The 13,031-nt window shown below is 39.6% G+C and overlaps 1 protein-coding gene across 2 annotated transcripts in view; it reads left to right on the plus strand.

Moving 5' to 3' along the window:
- LOC133393410 (zwei Ig domain protein zig-8-like) overlaps positions 1–13,031 on the plus strand; it is a 39,915-nt gene that overhangs the window by 15,136 nt on the left and 11,748 nt on the right. For both annotated transcript variants that reach the window (XM_061658275.1, XM_061658276.1), the window contains exon 2: positions 9,294–9,362. In XM_061658275.1, the coding sequence (XP_061514259.1) occupies positions 9,296–9,362 (67 nt within the window). In that variant the 5' untranslated portion in view covers positions 9,294–9,295. The remainder of the gene's footprint in view (positions 1–9,293; positions 9,363–13,031) is intronic.

The following is a 13,031-nucleotide window of genomic DNA, read 5'->3' on the forward strand; positions in this document are numbered from 1 at the left end:
GCCTTATTTCTTTGAGATGTTGTGCCAGCTTACTCAGAGAAACTTTTCTGAAGGCGAGAGTGTTGCGTGCGAGATAATTGATTTTCCAAGCTTTGTTGAAGCTGTTTGCTGACTTTGCCTTATTACAACCAAATCTAGAAATATATTCGATACTGACGCGTCTGGTTTCTGTGAATAGTGAAGGTCTTAAATATCTCTATCGAGAAGGAACATACGAATGAAATTGATACAGAGCTATTTGATGATCCGAGCAAAGTTATTCAATTCATGTTTGGATATTCGGTTGAGATGTTGTGATCCACAAATGGCACTTTGGGAACATGAGACGGAGTTTTATTCGGAGACACAGGCAGTAGACGTCGCATCTTGGGCGGAACCTTGAAGCTTATACCAGCCATAAATGACGCTAATCATGACAGACAGACACAGACATAGAAGCAGCCTCTCGATCCATCGTCGTCGTCTTCATCATCCTACACTCCAAGCTGCTTGAGAAAGATGAATGGCCACAGATTGGTGATGAAGCTGGTCGGATAACAGCGGCATGCCGTACAATGTCAGCCAATTCAAGCACGGTTTGGGGCGGCACGAGTGAAAAAAGGAATTTGTCAAAGAAAATATTCTTGGAATAAGGACGAACAGAAATAGAAAGCAAAAATTTGAACTAGCAACCAAAGGAAAAGCAAAGGAGATTTGGAGATTTCGGATTTATTGTTTAATAGAGACAACACTGGGTGCAAAGTGGAAATGTTTCCTGGCGACGTGTTGAACTTGCACAGAGTTTTTGGAACTGATTTTTGATGTGAACTAGATTTATTTTTAATTTCGAGTGGTTTTTTATTTCTTTGCCCAGCTTTGACTCGTAGCAACGAAAGCCTGGGATAAAGAACATCTGTGTATTGGTGTGGTGTTATATGAGTGAAATTATATTGGACTGTTTGGTGGAAGGAATAGACTGGCCTGCATTATTGTAGATTATTGATTTGTATTATCCACTCACTTCATTGCTTTCGTGATTGATTTAAACAACACTCACTAAATGTTTTTGTTTAAAAGCCGATAAAACGTTTCTTACTCTGCAAGAGTATTGTTTGTTTACTTGTAGTAAAATGTCGTTTAAGTTTCGGTCAGTTGTGTACAACAGCGACGAACGACAGCAATGCTTTTAAGGATTGGACTAATGCCAATGATGGAGCTCTTACAATCAATGTCAGCTGCAATCAACTGCGCTCATGTTGTTGATGCCAGCTCGACCATCTTGTAAAGAGATTTATGACATTGGAATCCGACCAAAGTACAACCAATGGCTCGAGAGACACAGAGAGTAAGATTCAGATTTCGCATGAAAACCTTAGGTCGTTTACTGTCTAGATGGAGTTTGCGTCGAATGAACATAATTTCAACAAACAGCCTGTACTACTTTTGCTATCGTTAAACAATATTGCCACGGCTGGACATGATGCTCATTGGAGCATGTGATAGCTTGTGGTGTTTAGTATCGCTTACATTGAATCCAACCAGTATTAGAATATCCCGGAAGTCGAAAATGGTTTCAATGTTGCTGAGAGCTATCAATTTGAATTGCATTTGAATTGAACTCGCAGATGTCGAATGGCTTATCGCAAACTAAATGTAGCAACACAGATGTGAGGATGGCTTGGAATATTGTGTTCAAAAACAATATTACAAGTAAAACAGTAAAAATAGAATTTTAAAACGGCTTATGTAGGCAGAGAGCAAGCTTAAAGCTGCAGCTGCAGGTATCATAATGAATTTAATTCAACTGTTTCGATTCAATTGATTTATTTCATCGAAGATTACACACATGTTTGCCCTAGCAAGCTGTAAAACGACTTTTCAGAAAATATTGCCACAATCACTTAAGGAATTCAAAAAGTGAGTTTGATTTTAATCTGTTAACATTATTACCTACATAAAATTCCTAGAGTCCTAAATCAGTCAACTTACGATTGGATTTTGTTTTGTTTCAGAATGAGTTTTCGTGATCTTACTCATTATAGATTGGATAAAGCTTTGCAGTTATTTTATTGAGAATCCTGAAAGTCTACTGAAAATCCTTTGGAATCTTTTTGCTTCATCAATTTGCAATCTTCATATGCAAAATTACGCCTGACAAACGTACTTCTAAATTGAGCATTACTTGCAGCATTTCTGACGTCACCATTCTTTCAAATAGCGCCTATGTGAGCAAAACTGTTGCCAAAGTTTGTTCCCTGGGGTGGGAAAATTTTTCATATTCCTAGAATATTTCATATGTGTTAGACGAAATCCTAAAATACACTTCTACTCGAAAGCATTGCGCTTAATTTTCATGCAGTGTTAAAGCACATTCAGGAAAGTTGGTGTCTCTCGTTTCAATCGTTTCCTGCTACTTTTCTTAGTAAAGTGCATGTTCACAGGCGTATGCTGGGTAAATGGTAAATTATGCAACGTGTGTCGGGTAAAGCTCATTAAAGCTGATTTGTAGCCAAATCGCTTCTTCCCAACTTCTTGTTCCCAACTGGGCTAACCACAGGACTGGAGTGTGTGTAGTTTTGTGCTCTTGCTCTCGTGGATGATGGACGCGTTTTGTGCGTGAATCTTGCAGGAGGAGCACGTGTATGTGTGTGTGTTATTGAGAATTTTATGTTCATGCTAGCACCTACGATGCTTTTTGCATGATATAGGCCAAATTGGTGAGTAAAGTATCGAATTTGGTTGGAAAAAAGGTCAAAGTGGGTGAACAATATTCTCGGGAAATCGGGTAAAAGTTGCTACTTCCCAGAAACACCGTACCTTGTTTATGTGAAGGTACCGCGCAATGATATCATGAACCAATAAGAATAATGTTCGACTAGCTCTTTCTTGTGCCCACCAAAATCTGTTCTCTAACCATACACGTGCACAAACTCATGCTTTTCCTTCTGACAGATAGCTCACACATTACGTTACCAGGTTGAAGGACTTATTGGTTCGGCTAGTGTATGGCACTGAATGCAGTTTTATGGCCGCATAAAGTAAATTAATTGTTCACTGGAAAGAGATAATACATTTCTGAGCCTCTTTTTCTCATATCGCTCTGGACGACTTAAGTTGGTGAAAGTCCGGACCAAACGTTAGCCCGTGTTCGAGGACCTAAAACCGAATGTTAGGCTAGTGAGTAGGCGAACCATAAAACATGAAGTCTGTTGCAATAAGCTTTGAATTTATGGGCTACCGTAAAACGGAAAGATTTTTCCACGAAAGGCATCGGGGCAACTTTTACGGAAAGTTTTATTTTCATGTAGATAAATATAAGCATGCAGAATCTGATATAATGCTTGGATGTATCGAACGTATCATATTCGGCAATAAATGAAGTTCAAACATGGTACGCAAACGGTTAAGCATGTTATAAAACCAGCGAAAAAAGAATATCCATCAGAGGAAAGTGGATTTTTTATATATTTTTCAACTAGTAATGATTATAATATAATCATTTTTATTAGCTTTTACCGGATTTATACTAAAATTTGCATCTCAATTGTTTAACTAATATAAGTTCAGAGCATTTTCTGAGAATAATGAACAGTCTTATCTATTATTTCCTTATAAAAATTCATCCTCAAGACTCTTGAGTGAAGAGTAAAAAACTCATCTATAAGCCAATTTTAAGCTCAACTTGAAGTGGAGTAATCAGATTGGTCAAACAAGCCCAGTACTCGAACAGCAACTCTTTGGTTGGACGGTTGGAAAACTTATCAGACAGTGTGGTTTGTCCCTAGTAGTTTGTGTTTATGTGTGTTTGTATTTCAAAAAGCCAACGATGCGAGCAATTTCTAGAAGAGAAATACCAACATTGCAATGGCGGCGGCTTGAAACGGCTTTGAGCGTATTATTCTTTGCGATAGATTTTCACCATCACTGAAACATAGAAAACAAACTTCCAAGTATTCTTTGTACTCACGGCTGACGCTGCTGGAACGTTTTCCTTTCCTCTATTTGCTTTGCTCGTTCGTTCTTTTCATTCGTAATCACTCACTTCAAGCTCAACTTTTATGGTGACGGCGTTTCCTGTCGTGCACCATTACGTTGATCAATATTGTTGGTGATAAAGTAGCGTCGGCCGGCACATAACTTTGTCATCTCCAACGGTACATAAATCATGTTCGAGACTATCGGCAGAAAAAGGTCAACGGGTACTTACAACTGCGGCGTTTCCCGCGGACGGTCATTCGATCGTTGGATGCTGTGTGAAGCGAGCAAAGCGATTTGACAGTGACCCTCACCCGTACGCGATACATTATCATCGCGGAACGATTGGATCCTATCGGCGGGTGGTTTATGGTGCCATCCTTCGCTGCTGTCGGAGGTCATTTATCTAAGTGCGCTCGCAGTGGTGGGGGGGTATGATCACGCACTGGTTAGTACCATACCGAGTGAAAAGGGTTTTGTGTCACCAAGCTGGTGGGTAAAATGTGATTTTGCATGATTGAACATCGTCTGTTCTCATCTCTTTGCGATCCAATCCTCCGGCTTATCGAGCATGTCTGTAGGTTCATGCAAAGAGATTGTGAGCGTTGAGCGTCATGATTGGGTGTTTGAGGTGATATGTTCAAGGGAAATACCGCGCTAAACGTACGTTGCTTTGAAGAAACGCCGTGAGGACAGAGCTACTATTGCCAAATTTTCACCTTCAAGACACCTACGATTGCCTTTTATTCATGGGGAAAATTGACTACATAACTGTGGTATTTACAAAAGCGGATACATTCAGACAAACACCTTCAATCATTCCCATACGCATCGAAAGCAATCACTGTAGGAGGAAGAGTCTACTAAATTCCGTCGAACTCAAACACAAAGTAAAGGATTCGATTTATCTAAGCTACATTTATCTCAAGTGTCAATATTGTAGCAGTGTACCCAATGCCGTTTTGTTTGATATGTTCCGTTTCGTTTGAATTGTGTCATCGAGGATATTTTCATGTCACCATTACCGACGGAGGAAGATTCGGAAACAGTTAAATCAATATTCGAGACGAGATAATCTGTATCCTGCGAAGGTGTGTCATCATCGGGTTACAGCTGAAATGATTAGTGGAAATTTGATTTTGGGGATGACACGTTGTTCCTTTCAGTTTGTTGGAACTTTTTTTCATTTCGAATAAAATTCCAATTTTGTTATCTTGTGATCATGCTATCTATAACTCGTATAACCTTTTCAAGCAGCAAAAATACCAAGTCAAAAGAAGGGTTACGTATGAATAATGGTTACTTTTGAGCTGTTTCCATAGTACGAAAAATCATTCCTTTTCAGCTTTTTCAGTTGCAATACGGCTAAACTCTCAGATTCTTAGAGCCTTAGCAGATTTCAATAGATTTGTTTGAATAATAGCACTGATACATAACAAAAACGACATACCTGTAAATGAATGAATTCCGCATCATATTGCATGTTGTGGATAGATTTGAAAACCTATTCGTCAGATCTGAGTTAACAATATCATTTTAAATCCCATTGATGCATTAGCTACTATGTAACCATACAGGCAAGCATCACTACCCATGAGAAAATGTAGGAACAATGGTGCGCAGATTATGCATCCATATAATAACTCTGGAAGCTATAACAAAGGTTTTGGAATTCTAGGTGATGCTGTAAAACGGAACGTGATACATAAACGTAATCTGCAAAACTCTACTATAACTACTCAAATTATTCATTCCAGGCAAATTCCCTGTAGCCTGCAATGAAAAATAATAGTATCTTTTGTTACAGCGAAAAATCCTATTTTCAACAGTCATGTGAAATCCTTAAGTATTATTTGGAAAACCAATGCTTTCTGGAAGGTACTTTGCGATTCAAACTGCAAGAACACCAAATTGGCAAGTCAAGCGTATTGCAATGATTGGACTTTTAGCCATGATTCGGTACTATATTTGGCTATCCAAAGCTGAAGTCCTGATCCAAAACGAAAAGGAAAGATTCATTCATTTTTCAATTCAGATTCAGAATTTGATCACTTCTTGGTACATTTTCGTATTCAACTATACCCAACAAGTTGGAAGATAAGGCTTCAACCAGATGACACTTTTGGGTTGGTAGATGGCAGACATATAGTCCCATACCTTATCAACATGTTTAAAATATTCATGACAAGCGAATCGAACGCAACGAAACAGCGTGGAGAGAACTTTGTTAATGTTAGTGATACGGCAGAACTAATTAACATTCCACCGTCGCATTCCATTCCTGATTCTACCCTGGTAGTTTTCGAATCATCCCCCGCGCTTTCTTCATAAGTTTTTCTCAACTTCAGCAGCATACTTGCGTGACAACCTTCCTGGAATGCAATTGCTTGAAAGCAGTATTTGGTTATCTATGGAAGTAAATATTTAAACACAGATGATGGCATCCCTTTGTATATATATGGCTGCTATAAGCATACGATCAACAAAGCTGCCCGAATAGGGTATGCAAGTTATGCTTGCACTTGCTTTAATTCAATTAACAACGTTTCACAAACCAAAAAAGTGCTTGTGTTCCCATTTGATAGGTGCGTGCTGTGCATAAGCGATAGCTTGGCTTTCGGCCCGGAGGCAGTCCATACCGATGCGGCAGAGATTCTTGACGAGAGCATATTGTGCTGTGCATCTGGCTATGATAATCATCCTTCCATTTGATCCTGCATCAGCAGCACACAGGCGAACGAACACAATGAAGCACAAGCTTTTTTGAGTTGCTCTTCTCTACTCGTTCAAGCAAACCGTTGCTTATGGGATAACAACAAACAACGAATACGAACGAACGAGCAAAAACAGTGCACGTTAGAGTGCTGAAAGTAGAAAAATAACAAGTGAACCGGTAGTAGCACCCCTTTTTTCTTCGCTTCGATATTTAACACTTTGACCGCCAGCCTGACGTCACAGTTTTTGAGTGAGCACGTAGCGCATGGCAAGAGAGCGATGAGAGCGATGAGAGCGACAGTTTCTCGTGCGATTGTTATCACTCTTTTGTTTCATTGCGTTAAGCGGCGTAGCAAATGTCGTTCTCGTTCTCTCTTTTCTACCTCATTCGTTCTCAAGAGAATCACTGAGCGTCAGATGCAAAGCTGAACGGTGAGCAAAACCGTCATGCGAATTTATATGACACGGCGCTTAAAGTGTTAAGATCAGATCAAAGGATTCTTTCATCTATCAGCTTCTATAAATCCAGTCAAACTCAAGAATAACGTCAAACAGCAGCAGGTGGGGCAACAAAAACGATGTTCAAAGAAGATCATGCTAATAGTTATTCTCCCAAATAAAATCCAGCAAAAAACTAACAAAACCAAAGTCAACAAACTCTCATACGTTATACACAAAACATGATATGTATGGCAGAATACTTGCTATGACCCGCAACAAGAAGAAAGAACGAGTGAATGAAAGTGGTAAATTTATGCAGAAGGCTCAATTCAATTTGGAGCCACTTTGTCAACGTGTCCCCATACTCAAATCAATTATTCAGGGTAATGCGGCTGAGTCTTTGGCCGGTCTCGTAGTACAGTCGTCAACTCGTACGACTTAACAACATGCCCGTCATGGGTTCAATCCCCAAATAGACCGTGCCGCCATACGTGGGACTGACTATCCTGCTATGGGGGGAATCAATTAGTCACTGAAAGCCAAGCCCACAAGTGGGTACAGGCAGGCCTTGACCGACATCGGTTGTTGAGCCAAAGAAGAAGAAGAAGAATGCGGCTGAGTAAAAGCATTTTTTGTAGAATTTTTCAAAATGTTTGTCTTTGGCATGAAACTGAATTGAGTATTTTGGAGCATTTTATTTACCAGTGAAATAAGTCCAACTCTGATGAACATTAAATTTTTCTTTTGGGTTTCATGCTTGATGTCTGCTGCCGTTTAAAACGTAAAGTAATATTTTTCATTCAAAAACAAGAAATAAATTTAATAAGTAATATTTTATTTTACTGTGCCGATGTCTGTAACTATTCTTCTTGGAGATTTAGAAATTCAAATCACAAATTCTATAAACCATGCGAGGTAAACTAAGACGATTAATGACCTCTCTAAATAGCGCCCACGATTGCATCAAGGGTCTTCCTGAAATAGAAAAAGATGGCCTAATTGCTGTCATGCTTTTATGGCTGCATGACTGACATTGGTGGTTGAAAGTACGTTCGACGAAAAAATCTTTCCCATTTGCTGTAGGGAGATGCACCTACCGTGGCCTGGTAAAATGTGCGAGTGTTGCTGCGATGGGAAAATTTGTGGTTCCAAATGGTGGCCCTTAGCGTGAGTTCAAACGTGTTTGTATGTGCAAGAGAGTGTGAGTGAAGGATGTAGGTCAACCTTTAACCACTAATGAGTTTCCGCAGAGAATGTAAAATTCGATGAAAAACGACAGGCTCCATCGGATCGCAAACCGCCGAAGCCTCCAAAGTTAGTGGATATCTTCCGAACGACCCCTAGCATGCACCAGATGACCTACAGCTCCTAAACTAGCAGTAGATTGAAAAAAAAAATCTACCGTGGTAGCTTGCTTTTACACTAACATAGTGTACCTAGCATCGCGATAGCCGACGCATCGGGTAAATGTGAAAATTTGAATATAGCCTATCACGGTATCGCTTCCGGCAACGGTGCAACGGTAGGTCCCTGTGAGGTAGAGTTCACAAGGTACGCTCGCCATAAATGATCACCTAGTTAGGTTTGGTTTTTTTGCCAGAACCCACCACGGTACGGTGTTCAACCGGTACGACCCCGTGTATGCATGATGCATGATATTCTATTTCCCCGCGCGAAACATGGAGACGCCTGGTGGCTGTTTCACTCTTGACAATTGCTGAGGGCGACTGCTGCACACTGCTGCACGAGGTGCGTGTGACATTAGCCAGTTGCACAATCAGCGAAATGTGTATACTGCAAGGAAGAGAGGATGCTTGGTGTTGTATTCAACGTGCCATCCGTTGGATATGCTGATGCAATAAAGCATTCAAATGTTGCGCCTCGATGGAAAGGTTTTTGCAGAGATGATGGAGACATGTGCTGTCATTCAGTGTTATTCAACCTATTTTCATACGTTTGCTTATGGGAAAGGTATGGCTAAGGGGAAAAAGATGGAAGGAAAACTCAAAAAAGCGCATGCCTTAGTCGTTTGTTCTGTTTTATTATTAAACGTATCCAATTTGAAGAATTGTTGCTTGCTGGTGTTGTGGATTGTTTTGGCATTAATCAGTCATCGGTCAATTAAGCAAAAAAGCTGTTTAAAACAAACAAACAAACTAAATTGTCCGTTATCTTTTTTTCAGTAATGGCCACACTGCGCTCTCAGTATGGAATAAATATAATTTTCCTTTTCATCGTACATTTAAACCACGGTAAGTAAAACAAACAATATATCATATGAGCTTCACACTATATTTATTGGAAATTTAAAGTCTTTTTATTAGGGGATATTATACGTTAGATTTCAGTACATAAATTCGTAGGTAAATATGTAACAAATATTTATAAAAATATTTAAATGCATTAAAAACAGGGAACAAAGAATATTGTATATAAGAATTACTTCATCAACATCTGTGTTTCTGTCATTAGCTTAAGCACCCTGAGCTATTCAGATAATTATGTGTGGTGCAATTCATTCTCTTCTGAACCTTGTTTATGAATTATTGTATATTTACTTATACTTGAGGTATGTTGTTTAGGTGACAACTGTAGCGATTTTGTGCAGGAAATATTATAATTTAGCCTTTTTACTCCTCTGTGATAGGAGAAGTTATTGAATGCTTTTTACATGTTAGCTCAATGAGTTGCATGATGCTCAGTTTTTTTTATTATTTTTCTTTAAGTCATATTTGTTCAACAAAAACCTTCAATTAGGTATGATGAATCATACATGTAAAGGTTTACTAAAGTACAATAACGAGTCATCATTATATTGGCATTCTTCGCTACACAATCATACGTGCACAATGAGACTTACACAAGTATTTCTAAAAGCTCAATCAACAAACCAAAGAAACAAAAAAAAACTCTTAAGTAGAGTCTGCTTTGTATTTTGTTCTCTCCAGCCGTTTTGTTTCACCATCCCATCCTTAGAGACCACGTGAATGGCACACTCGATCTTTCTCAACCCGCATGTGCCGCATTTTGATTTATTAGCTCTGATTTCCCTTCAGTACACCGGCCGGCTCCAGGCACAGTTTCGGGACCACACTGGGCTGAGGGTGCATTTGCTTTCTCTCGAGCTATTGAAATGAAGCAACCGCGAATAAAAAATATACAAGGCAAACACACATACAAACACCCGCCCAAGGACTCGTTTGGAGCGTATCATTGGCATATCTTTGTACAATTTAAATCGAAACAACGCAGAAATAGCATTGAGTTTGCTCGTGTACACGCTTTAGGACGCGGAAAGCATCATCAAGGTGAATGGAAAGTGGCAAACAAACGCGGAGGATATGATCCATTGCATAAGCAAAGCATTGAAACGAGGCATGAAGCAATACTGTAATCTGCTCGCTACCATCAGGCCAGGTCAACCGAGTAGAGGAAGGCACCGAAAACCCTGACCTTCCCTTTCTACTGCTGAAAAAAATTAACCTTTTTTATGCTCTTTCTTTTTTATTTAAGTAAGGTTAGCGGAGCTATTGTGAGCATTTCTTTGTGAGTACGTTTGCAATGATTCGTATTTGGCTTAGTATCCCGCCTTTAGGGACATTTATTCATCAGTTGAAGTGTTGCAAGAAGCGTTGATTTTTCATCATTTCCACGGTCATTGCTTAGCGTGCAGGTATGAGCCGTTGTCTGTAGAGATTGGAATACATTTTATTTGTGTTGTGGGATTATTCATTTCCCAAGTCTGCAAGTATAATTACCCAAAGTGACCGAGAGAAAAATCTCAGAATGCATGGATCGCTGGAAAGTAATATGCAGATAACAAGAAGTATAATTATATAAATTGAGATTGGTTTCTGTCTCGCCGGACCCTTGCTTGCTTTGCATCAGAGTCAGTCAATGTGAGGAACTGTCGTATGTGTTTTAATGCTATATTGTTAGTTTTTGTTTTGTGAAACGCCATTGTAACATTTGCTGTTGCTCTTGTCTTTTTATGCATTCATTTTCATATTCTTAAAACCCGAAAGTTTTTAAGCTTTTAAAAATATATTTACCAAAGACGTTACGCACAATACAAATGGAACTCAACGGAAATTTTTAGCGAAACAAGCAAACTAAAACTGTTTCTTCATCCAGACATACCTCTTTGCATCGATCATTAAAAACAGTGGAGGAACAAAAATCTACGAACCAATTTTCCCTTCTTCATACATCAACTTGCCTTCGAAAGGGTTTGGGAAATGAATCCCTTAAACACACAAGCTGAAGCTCCATGCCGAGAGAGCTAGAATAGGCTCGGTTGGCTTTTCGTCATGTCTGTTTCCTTGATTCTCGTTGAAATTTGGCCGGGAGAAAAGTTATAGAACAGTGTCGTTTGTTTCAGCAGTGCAGGGTTTCTCGGTACGGTATCGATTATTTGGTGAAAGCTTAGTATGTCAAGTGGGATGAAATTTCTTTGGAGATAATAGATTTATAAATATATGTCCATTAAGCTTGTTCCATGGACGAATCATTAAAAACTGGTTTGGTTGTTTATCAAAGTTTGAAACTTGTGAGAACAATATTATCATTTATCAGGAATGAAGAAACATACCCTTTCATGAAGAATCACAAATACTAGATTTTAGGCTTTCCTTCCAAGCATATGGCTTCCATGTACCTTTTACAAATTCCGAAGCATATTTTCCTTTTATTCTCGTTCTGATATCAGAAAGCAAAAAGGTATTTGCACAAAATACACACAAAAACTCCCTTGCCCTTGCTTCACTATCCTCGATCGCTCACTTGTGATGCGTTTGCTGCTGTCAGAATATCGCACCGACCAGCGAAATTCCATCATGCCGGTGCCGGCGGCCACCAGAACAGGTTTGCGTTTTCCATCCGTCCTGCCTGGCGTCAAAATTGAATTTGATCGCAAACATACACACATAACAGCAGCACCACGGTAAGGCTTTTACTGCCAGCCGTTAGCATGGAGTGTTGAGTGATTTTTTTGTGTGCGTTGAAGCTCCGTTTTTCTGTCCACTCTGCTCATGCACAAGAAAGCGGGACAACATTGTTCAACGCTCACTGTAATCTGCGTTTCGCACAAACTGAAATCATTTTTCCATTTAACTAAATGTGTCCAAGTTTTGGAGGAAGCAAAACGAACACAAAAAATCAGCAAAAAACAAATTGAAAACACGTCAAAACGTCATCAAATGTCTTGAAACGCTCGAGCAGAACGCTGGTTTTACGCTGAGCTCGGGGATTATTTTATTTCTGTTTGTTCCACATCCACATCGCAGGCGGCAAAAGCAAAAGATGACAAAAAAACACGCAAAGCGAAAGCTTAAAATTACCCAAACGACGGCGTGAAGCAATCAGGCGAAAATTCTCACACACGCAAGCAAAAACAAAAATGACGTTATCGTTCCGTGCGAAACGCCTCGGAATGATTTATTAATAGCCATTTACGCTTAACGACAGCCCGGGCTGGCTGGTTCCGTTTGTGCCGGAATGGATTTGCATTTTTCGGTTACAGCAATTCGTGTACAGCGGGAGTGAAGGACAGGAGGATACAGTAATTCGCACCAGTCGATTGACTCGTTTCGCTTTCCAACGACACACATTCACATTCGCGAACGCCCATCATATCAATCGTCGAACACACCCAGCAATCCGAAATGATGTAATTTAAATAATAATGGTTCATTTCGCTTTCGCTTAAGTCTAGAGTTGATGCCTGCAGCAGGAAGCAAAGCTCAGACACACGAACATTCACTTACTTCATGGTAGCACGTTTGCGAGAACAAGAGCTTGTTGTGCATTCTGTGAAGAGTTGGGCGGTTCTGTTTTGTTCTCTGCATCGTTCCGGTTTTTTGTACCGTTTTTGTAAAGTGTTTACAGTTGTGTTAATTTGATATTTCGCGAACACGCTCTCA

The sequence above is a fragment of the Anopheles gambiae genome, chromosome 3, assembly GCF_943734735.2.
Source record: "Anopheles gambiae chromosome 3, idAnoGambNW_F1_1, whole genome shotgun sequence".
Taxonomy (NCBI): Eukaryota; Metazoa; Arthropoda; class Insecta; order Diptera; family Culicidae; genus Anopheles; species Anopheles gambiae.